Here is a 10,735-nt window from a genome sequence, read left to right as displayed (position 1 = left end):
GTGATAATGTTACCCAGTGATTTAGTGTAGAGGGAGAAGAGAAGGGCTCCTAGTAGTGTTGTCACGATACTGGAATTTCGACTTCGATACGATACCTTGAAAAGTATCGATACTTCGATACCATTTCGATACCCAAAAAAAAAATATATATATATATATATATATATATATATATATTTTTTTTTTAACAAATTTAGCTTTTGTTGCTGGTTGATTCTCCTCAGCTTCGAGTCTGGTACTATAAGAGAAGATAAATATAACACTTTTAAAACCCTTTGTTTATCTTTAGATCACACATTTAAAAATAACTGTTCATCTCACTTCAATCATTTTTATTGCAAATGCAGAACATGGTATTTTCTCAAGCAGACAGATGTAAACACTGTAATCTGTGTTGCATGTACCTCACAAACTGAACAGTTAGTAACAGTTTTTATTTAAAGATAACGAGAGCAAGCGAGAGAGAGAGAGAGAGAGGTAGATAGAGAGAGAGAGAGAGAGGTAGCGGTAGATAGAGAGAGAGAGAGAGAGGTAGCGGTAGATAGAGAGAGAGAGCGAGAGAGAGAGAGAGGTAGCGGTAGATGGAGAGAGAGAGAGAGAGGCTATGCTCGGAGCATTTTAGTAATGTTACATTTTCAACAAGATTGCTGCTATTTAAACACTTGGTGGAAACGGGGTAACGTTAACCTTATGTCGACTGTAGTATTGTATGACCTCGACATAACGTTTACATGTTAACGTTACTCCGTTTACATGCAGTATTTATAACGGTGGCCAGCTAAGCTAAGGGAGCTAACTGCTAGCATTAAGCTAACGGAGGAACGACAGCTAAAGTGCACTTTCTTCAACCTCGAACCTAAATTCCTTAGCAACCCGTGTTACCAAGTAAACAAATCACGGAACGATAGCCTAGTACTACTAACGTTAGCTCCCAGAACGATAGCCAGTTAGCCCGCACCAGCCTAGTACTACTAACATTAGCTCCCAGAACGATAGCCAGTTAGCCCGCACCAGCCTAGTACTACTAACGTTAGCTGCCAGAACGATAGCCAGTTAGCCCGCACCAGCCTAGTACTACTAACGTTAGCTCCCAGAACGATAGCCACGACAGCTAACGTTAGCTAATAATAGCGTTGTTTACAAACTGAAGACAGGGCTGCGCTGCCCGGCTGTGAGAGGGAGGAGGCTGCAGCAGCTTGTGTCTGTTGCTCTGAGCGAGGAGGAGGAGGAGGCGGAAGGGCGCTCTGGCAGCGCGTCTGTCTGTCAACAACTTGCGGGAGCAAGCCAGCTGGTACCGATACTGCAGAAAGTATCGGTACTTCGGGAAATGAGTATCGAAGCCGTTTTAAATATTCAGTATCGATATGTATCGATACTTCGATATTTTTGACAACACTAGCTCCTAGGACCAAGCCCTGGGGTACACCCGTCCGCAGGGGGCGGGTGGCCGACAGGGTCCCTCTCCATGACACTTGGTAGGAGCAGTCATTTTGGTATGATGTCAGCCATGTCAGTGCAGAGCCAGCCACTCCAGTGAGGGCCGCGAGGAGGATCTGATGGTTGACTGTGTCGAAGGCTGCAGATAGATCTAGGAGAATCAGGACAGAGGAGAGGCCTTTCGCTTTTGCTAAGTGAAGTGCCTCTGTGACCGCAAAGAGGGCAGTTTCTGTGGAGTGGCCAGTCCGGAAGCCTGGCTGATTAGGGTTTCGGAGGTCATTCTGTAAGAGATAAGCAGTAAGTTGGTTGGATACAGCACGTTCAAGTGTTTTAGAAAGGAAGGAGAGAAGAGAGACAGGACGATAGTTGCCTATGACGGTAGGGTTCAGGGTTGGTTTTTTTATGAGCAGTGTGACTCTGGCTTGTTTTAGGGAGGTGGGGACCACCCCCGAGTTGAGGGAGGAGTTGATGGTTGCAGTGAGGAATGGGAGGATGTCTGGTGCTATGGTCTGGAGGAGTGGGGAGGGTAACTGGTCGAGCTGGCATGTAGTCGGACGGTTCGACGTTACCAGTGTCAGGGTCTCGGCTTCTGTAATGGGAGAGAAAGATGACAGAGTGAAGGATGAGGTTCTCGATTCAATACTTGGAATGGGTCTTCTTTGGACAGTCTTCGGCAGAGAAAGATGAGGGGGGATGGGGTGGGGGGGGGGAGTGAGGAGGGAGGACATGGTAGCATGCAGTTTTCGAAGGTTCTTGGCAGAGGCTGCGATCCTATAACATATAGATAGAGAGAACCCCTATAGCATATAGATAGATGACTCATAAAGCATATACTGTAGATAGAGAACCCCTATAACATATAGATAGAGGATAATCTTTCATCTTCATTATGAGGCTGACAGAGCGTGTGGTGGGAGAGGGAGGACATCTAAAGTACAAGGTTGTTCTGGGCGACTCAGCGGAAGCCAGATATATTTTGATTAATTATATACAATTAAAAATCTTATTTTTAGAGATCGTTTTTCTCACCATGCTACCCAGGTGCCTAGCTACCCTACACACACACACACACACACACACACACACACACACACACACACACACACACACACACACACACACACACACACACACACACACACACACACACACACACACACACACACACACACCCTTTCTTTGATTCCTCAGAAACAAACACACTGTGAACACACACACACACACACGCACACACACACACACACCTATTGGTAGTCTCATACCCTTTCTTTGATTCCTCAGAAACAAACACACTGTGAACACACACACACACACATACACACACACACACACACACACACACACACACACACACACACACACACACACACACACACACACACACACACACACACACGCACACAACCACAAATGGTTTACATTGAGATGTTAGTGTTACTGCTGCTGGATGACTCATCCCGCTACAGAAGACAAGGTGGATCTTTATTTATCCCTGTGGGGGATTCCGGGTGTCAACCGGGTGCCACAGGAGAGGGAGAGGAGTTGCAGGCAGCATAATAACAATGAATTATGAGAATAGAAATAAAGATAAAGGTCTGAACTGCATTGGATCTCTGGAGAGGTGGCACATACTATATATATATACTCTATCAATAATATCACTATGTATGTACAGCCCATCCTGGTATGATATATAGACTCTATCATAAGCCAACCCCAGGTACAAATATATACTAGCATATATACTAGCTAACTAGTATATATATATATATATATATATATATATATATATATATATATATATATATATATATATATATTTTGCATGTTTATATTTATTGATAATCTGTTTATTCATACCAGGGTAGACTAACACTTAGTATGGATATTTGTACAGGGTATATATATATATAACCCTGTATAAATATCCATACTAAGTGTTAGTCTACCCTGGTATGAATAAACAGATTATCAATAAATATAAACATGCAAAGTGTGATTGAAGATGTGAATAAATGAATGTATGATATATGTGAGTCCTATAGTGCAAAGTGCGGCAGAGTTCATGCAGGGTTCAGTTAGTTAAAAGTCTTACCGGTTCATAACAGTTAACCAAGTCAGTCCTTGTCCTCACTAGTGGAGCTTGATGGCTACTGGCACAAAGGACTGACCGAGGCGATTTGTGGTGTGTGTCGTGGCTGGGCACTGTGCCAGTGGTGTGCCAGTGAACCCCTTCACTGGCAGAAAAGTCTATAATAAGCTCTCTCTCTCTCTCTCTCTCTCTCTCTCTCTCTCTCTCTCTCTCTCTCTCTCTCTCCCTCCCTCTCTCTCTCTCCATCTCTCTGTCCGCAGCCCTCGTGTCTACTAGGAGAATGAGGAAGAGGAGGGACTGGAGACCATTTCTGTGAAGTCTCGCTGAAAGCAGAGGAGGAGGAGCTTCTCCGGCGTTTGCCTCCATGGCCAAGAAGGGGCGCGCGAAGGGCGAGAAGCCTGAGGCGCTCATCACCTCCCTGCAGGCGGCCAACGAAGATCTCAGGTCCAAGCTAACCGACATTCAAATAGAGCTGCACCAGGAAAAATGCAAGGTACGGTATCCGTGGGGAGGCGTGGCACACTCGAGGGCGTGGTGGTACACTCGAGGGCGTGGTGGTACACTCGAGGGCGTGGTGGTACACTTGAGGGCGTGGTGGTACACTCGAGGGCGTGGTGGTACACTTGAGGGCGTGGTGGTACACTCGAGGGCGTGCCGGCACACTGGTGTTCTCGCTTCCTCTGCCTTTATGTGGAAATATACCATCGTTTCGGTCTATAGACCTTCTTCAGGGCCTCTTAAATCTTTAAGGAACACAGCAACATTATGGGAAATATGCTATAACATATCATATAGCATCAACTCTTCTTCAGCGTCAGACAATAAGATAGATACCAATTTCCTCTATGTGCGTTCAGTAGAAAGCTATCCGGCTGCAAGCTAGCCTAGCTTAGCACAAATTAATGGAAATGGATTCAGGCCACTAGCCTAGCTTAAAGGGGACATGCATTATAAATGGCTTTTTCCAGTATTTAGCATTGTTTTATAGCAATAGGGGTTAGTATCAATGGGTCTGTGTCTCTAATTACCATACTGACTCATCAGCCTAGTCTCGAGTTCACGAGATCTTCCCTCACTCAACTAAGCCGTTCTGATTTGACGGTATTGCTGACGTGAATAGGGTACTGATTTGCATAACTACCGCCCGCTCTATGGTTGACAGCGACAGCAGAGCGTGTGGAAATATCTTCACTTCCTCAAACAGAGCGAGGCATAGAGAGAACGAGCGAGCGAGAGAGAGGAGAGAGAGAGAGAGAGAGAGAGAGAGAGAGAGAGAGAGAGAGAGAGAGAGAGAGAGAGAGAGAGAGAGAGGAGCTTCTGTCGGGGAAACAAACACACGCATTTGACACACAACCTGATGGCGCGCGCAGGGAAACACAAACACACACGCATTTTACACACAACCTGACGCGCGGGGCTTCTCCCTGGTAGAGAGAGAGAGAGAGAGAGAGAGAGAGAGAGGGACCGCGGCGCAGGAGTGTGTGAAACACAAACACACACGCATTTACACACACAACCTGGACCTCGCGGGGAAGCAGTGGCACACACGCATTTACACACACAACCTGGACCGCGCGGGGGAAGCAGTGGAGAGATAACTTTATGCTCTGTGTCCCTCTCTCTCTCCCTCTCCCTCCCTCCCTCTCCCCCTCGCTCTCTATCTCTCTCTATCTCTCTCTCTGTCTGCCAGTCGCAGACTGTGGGTGACTCTCACTCAAAGCGCTTATGGGTGGAGCCCATCCAAAAATAGCCTGAAATCCTGAGGCTGAAAAATGATGCTTTTGAGTACTTGATCAAAAATATAAAACAATGCATGTGATGATGTTCCATAGACTCAGGAATTGTGTAAAGTTGCCCAAATAGTGCAAGGAATAGCAATGCATGTCCCCTTTAAAACTCTGGGGAGAGGTGTTTTTGGCCAACCGCTAGTCTAGCTGGTCCGTATCTGCTTCCATTCATTTGTGCTAAGCTAGAGAGGAAATTGGTATCTATCTTCGTGTCTGAGAAGACGGTAAGTGCATTTCCCATAGTGTTAGCGTGTTCCTTTAAATACATTTTGCAAGGTTTCAGCACAGGTGTTAACCATTGCTTTAATTGGGGATGCAGTACTGTAGGTTCTAGGGTTGGATGTGGAGAACCGAGAACCAAGTGGCACTGGTTCCAACATGGTCGATACTAGCCAGACCGTATCACAGAAATTAGGATCTAGCAACGGTCAGGGAAAAGGAGAAATAGCCACTTTTCAGTAGTGATTAAAAAGGTGATTCTGTGTGAAGAGCAGAGCAATAGTAATTCTTTCATTGTTTGTGATATATTGAAGCTACACTGTGGGAAATGCAAGGTAACAGGGTCATTGTTGTAATAGGCCATCTGGTGACAGGCTGTATATTTGCCAGTCCTCCTGGCCTTGTTTCTCTTATACCAAATTACTTATGTCCATTAGTTCATTCAAGAACCTGGGTTTTCTTGCCTATGTACTGTATGTGTGCAGCCTGGTGGCACCAACATGGCCATTCTACATGTTGAGGATGTACTTGTGATGTACCGCCACTTGTTAATACTGTACTTCCATGCTGTAATTCACAAGGCTTTATGTTTAGATTTGGATATTTACTGCTGCGGATGGGTTGTCCTTAGGACATAATAGCCTCCATCAGCAAATCTGGAGTTCCTGTCAGTTAGTTACTTCATTAGCTTTTCTTAACAAAATTAGAAACATTAGGAGTGCATGCCTAATCAGAGAGCTAGGTTAGTGAAGCAAGTGGATGCCTTACTTCAACCTCCACTGTAAGGCCACCATCTTATCTTACTTACTTATCTATTTATTTATTTATTTATTTATTCATTCATTTCAGCTAAATGTTAGGATGGGCCATTCCTAAATATATCCACGAATTGGCTTTGGCACTTTGACAGGATAGGTATCACAAAGACTAAATATACTCCGTCTGTAAAGGTTTAAAGAGCTTTTTCCTGTCCTGGTTTCATCTCTGAGAGGGCAAGCTCAATGATACACACGATTAACCGTTTGAGAGTTCATTTGGGCGCTCTGTATTCATGGTGGTGGTACATGTCACAGACACCCTTTAAAGATAATTTTGTATCATATGCCATTATTATAAATGCCTTGGCATGTGATTCCAATTTCTTTACCTGTCACTATGGCAACATCTCATGGTGCTAGCTCCTATATTTAGATCATACCCTGATTAGCTGTGCAGCAGCCAGTATAGGTTTGTCTGTACACGGTAAATGGACTGCATTTATATAGAGCACTTGTATCCAAATCGCTTTACAACTTATGCCTCACATTCACCCATTCACTCACACAGTCACACACCGACGGTGGAGGCAACCGTGCAAGGTGCCGACCTGCTCATCGGGAGCAGTTAGGGGTTACGTGTCTCGCTCGAGGACATTTTGACACGCTGCTGGGAGGACATATTTTAGAGGGACATTAGCTGTAAAGCAACCTACGGTACGTACAACTCTTAAAAGTATGTGCATTGCAGTTTGTGGGGTATCACTCTGGAATGGTCTGGATGCGAATATAAAATTAAGCAAACATATCGATACATTTAAAGGTAGCTATAAACAAGCACTTATGGACACATATAAGAGAGAGGAGCTTGAGCAGTAATGTGACTATTATTTTTTCTCATTTGGATATTTGGATATATAAAAAACTGTACTTTTATTTTATTTTTTATTTGTTATATTATTTTTATTTTTATTAAATGATAATGTAAAATATTGTAAGGAAGGGGCAGGGCTTGATAAGTTGTTTTACTTCCCCCTGTTCCTTCTCGAACACTTATTGTATGGAAATAGTCTTTGACTATTTACCTTTTTGTTTTTAAACTTGTTTTATGTTTCTATGTTCGAGACAAATAAAAATCAAATCAAATCAAATCAAATCAAAAAGGAGCCGGGAACTGGGAACCTCCCTTTCGCCACTGTTGCCCCACTGTGGTGCCTGTAGGTCTGTCCATCCACCTAGAAAAACGTCCAAAATAGCTGTGTGCCATGAGATGGTATATATGGTAGACACGATCTAACAAAGCCGTGCTAACTGTTGTCATTCTACGTTTGTCAAACCAAATTCTTTAGTTTAATGAATTAATTGTCATCCTCTTTCTCTCTCTCTCTCCCCTTTTCACCTCCTCCAAGGTGAGCAAGCTGGAGCGCGACAAGGTGCAGGAGGTGAAGCGTGTGCGGGAGCAGGAGCAGCACCGGCACACCGCCGCGCTGACTGACCAGCGGGCCAAGTGGCACGAGGAGAAGCAGAAGGAGCTCCAGTCGCTCAGGGAGAACCTGATGCGGCAGCACGAGCTGGAGCTGGCCCGCCACGCCAAGATCAAAGACCAGGAGAACCAGCGGCTGAAGGCCGCGCTGAGCGCCATGCGTGACGGCAGCGGCGAGAAGGTCAGATGGAGCGAGGGTTGTGGAACTAGTGCCTGGTTACTGGCAGGTTGTGGAACTAGTGCCTGGTTACTGGCAGGTTGTGGAACTAGTGCCTGGTTACTGGCAGGTTGTGGAACTAGTGCCTGGTTACTGGCAGGTTGTGGAACTAGTGCCTGGTATTTGGCAGGTTGTGGAACTAGTACCTGGTCTTTGGCAGGTTGTGGAACTAGTACCTGGTCTTTGGCAGGTTGTGGAACTAGTACCTGGTCTTTGGCAGGTTGTGGAACTAGTGCCTGGTTACTGGCAGGTTGTGGAACTAGTACCTGGTCTTTGGCAGGTTGTGGAACTAGTGCCTGGTCTTTGGCAGGTTGTGGAACTAGTACCTGGTTTCTGGCAGGTTGTGGAACTAGTACCTGGTTTCTGGCAGGTTGTGGAACTAGTACCTGGTTTCTGGCAGGTTGTGGAACTAGTACCTGGTTTCTAGCAGGTTGTGGAACTAGTACCTGGTTTCTAGCAGGTTGTGGAACTAGTACCTGGTTTCTAGCAGGTTGTGGAACTAGTACCTGGTTTCTAGCAGGTTGTGGAACTAGTACCTGGTTTCTAGCAGGTTGTGGAACTAGTACCTGGTTTCTAGCAGGTTGTGGAACTAGTACCTGGTTACTGGCAGGTTGTGGAACTAGTACCTGGTCTTTGGCAGGTTGTGGAACTAGTACCTGGTTTCTTGCAGGTTGTGGAACTAGTACCTGGTTTCTGGCAGGTTGTGGAACTAGTACCTGGTTTCTAGCAGGTTGTGGAACTAGTACCTGGTTACTGGCAGGTTGTGGAACTAGTACCTGGTCTTTGGCAGGTTGTGGAACTAGTGCCTGGTCTTTGGCAGGTTGTGGAACTAGTGCCTGGTCTTTGGCAGGTTGTGGAACTAGTACCTGGTCTTTGGCAGGTTGTGGAACTAGTACCTGGTTACTGGCAGGTTGTGGAACTAGTGCCTGGTTACTGGCAGGTTGTAGAACTAGTACCTGGTTACTGGCAGGTTGTGGAACTAGTACCTTGTTACTGGCAGGTTGTGGAACTAGTACCTGGTCTTTGGCAGGTTGTGGAACTAGTGCCTGGTCTTTGGCAGGTTGTGGAACTAGTGCCTGGTCTTTGGCAGGTTGTGGAACTAGTGCCTGGTCTTTGGCAGGTTGTGGAACTAGTACCTGGTCTTTGGCAGGTTGTGGAACTAGTGCCTGGTCTTTGGCAGGTTGTGGAACTAGTACCTGGTCTTTGGCAGGTTGTGGAACTAGTGCCTGGTCTTTGGCAGGTTGTGGAACTAGTGCCTGGTCTTTGGCAGGTTGTGGAACTAGTACCTGGTTTCTGGCAGGTTGTGGAACTAGTACCTGGTTTCTGGCAGGTTGTGGAACTAGTACCTCATTTTTGTCAAGTTGGTATCATATGAAAACAATGTCCTCCTGCCAGAAGAAAGTCAAAAGTAGAAAGTTAAAAAGTAAAATAGTACAGTACAGAGGAGTACAATTTGTATAGTATAGTATATATGTTGTAGTATATGTACAATCATGCAATAGCTAAATATACTAATGCTAGATGTATACATATGAAAACGCTACTAAGTAAGAAACAATGCCTTGGAGCAATTTGAGCACCACACTTTTATTTTACGTCATTCTCGCCCCCCCCCCCCCCCCCCCCCCGGTCTTCCAGGTGCGCACGGCGCTGACGCTAGAAGCCAAGGAGGAGGCGCGGCGCTTCTTCGACCAGGAGAGAGTGAAGCTCCTGCAGGAGATCATGGAGCTGAAGTCCACCAAGAAGCAGACGGACGAGGCCCTCAGCACCATGATCCAGGCGGACAAGATGAAGGCCGGAGACCTGAGGGTGGAGCACCAGCACCACCAGGAGCAGATCTCCAAGATCAAGTGGGACAGCGAGCGCGACATACGCAGACTGGTACGGGTGGTTTCTGCCTTAACACATTGAGTGCCAACAACGAGATTACTCGTTAGTTCATGCCAACCGTTGAGTGCCAACGAGACGAGAGATCTCGTTTTTGATTGTTTTTTATTTATTTATTAGTGATTTCCATTTATATTTCATCAATCTAGCCTCCCGTTACCACTGGGACTCTGTCTGAGCTCCATTGGGAAAATACCGCCCCCTATCGTCTCTCCTGGTGGTACTGCACCCCTTTGGATTGGATTGAATGAAAAGCATGGGGGAAAAAAAATCCTGCTTCCACATTTTACTTGTCAGACAAGTAACCCGAGACGATCGAAGTCATTGCCAAGCCGCAGAACAGTGGAGAATGTCTGTTTACAGTACCCAGCGTTGGATCAATAAACGCGATCGATATTTGGAATGGCGATCAGGAATTGGAATAATCTTTTTGGAGAACATCTGATCTGAGGTAAGGAATCTATTTTACCAGTCTTGGGATAATCAGAGCTTTTTTCACCTATATATCAACGTGGGCCCTATGTGTGTGTGTGCGTGTGTGTGTGTGCTGATCAGGAAATGGATAATCGATTTTTCAGCCCGCTTCTATAGCGTGCATAAGTACACATATACTATCGGTAATCTAGCGTTTATTTGAAAACTATTCATAAAAGACCGAAAAATTACAATGTTTTTTGTGTATTCCAGTATATTCCAGTAAAGGGCGATTATCACAGAATCTTCTGAAATTTTCTGGAACTTTCATAAAACGAGCGTTTTTCAAAATGGTATAAAACGGAAATGAACTGATTAAAAAACAATCCGTTTCGACGATGTTGACTGCAAACAAGTCATTGATAAGCGATGGCCATATTATAC

At 45.3% G+C, this 10,735-nt stretch overlaps 1 protein-coding gene across 2 annotated transcripts in view; it reads left to right on the top strand.

The window, feature by feature from the left end:
* Positions 1-3,893: 3,893 nt before the first annotated feature.
* jakmip2 (janus kinase and microtubule interacting protein 2) overlaps positions 3,894-10,735 on the top strand; it is a gene marked incomplete at both ends in the record, with an annotated part of 65,606 nt that continues 58,764 nt past the window's right edge. For both annotated transcript variants that reach the window (XM_084320931.1, XM_084320930.1), the window contains 3 exons: positions 3,894-4,022; positions 7,700-7,954; positions 9,629-9,871. In XM_084320931.1, coding sequence (XP_084177057.1) covers positions 3,894-4,022; positions 7,700-7,954; positions 9,629-9,871 — 627 coding nt within the window. The remainder of the gene's footprint in view (positions 4,023-7,699; positions 7,955-9,628; positions 9,872-10,735) is intronic.

The sequence above is a fragment of the Notolepis coatsorum genome (assembly GCF_963971535.1).
Source record: "Notolepis coatsorum genome assembly, chromosome: 8".
Taxonomy (NCBI): domain Eukaryota; kingdom Metazoa; phylum Chordata; class Actinopteri; order Aulopiformes; family Paralepididae; genus Notolepis; species Notolepis coatsorum.
The sequence above is the reverse complement of the archived record's forward strand: the minus strand, read 5'-3'. Positions and strand labels throughout refer to the sequence as shown.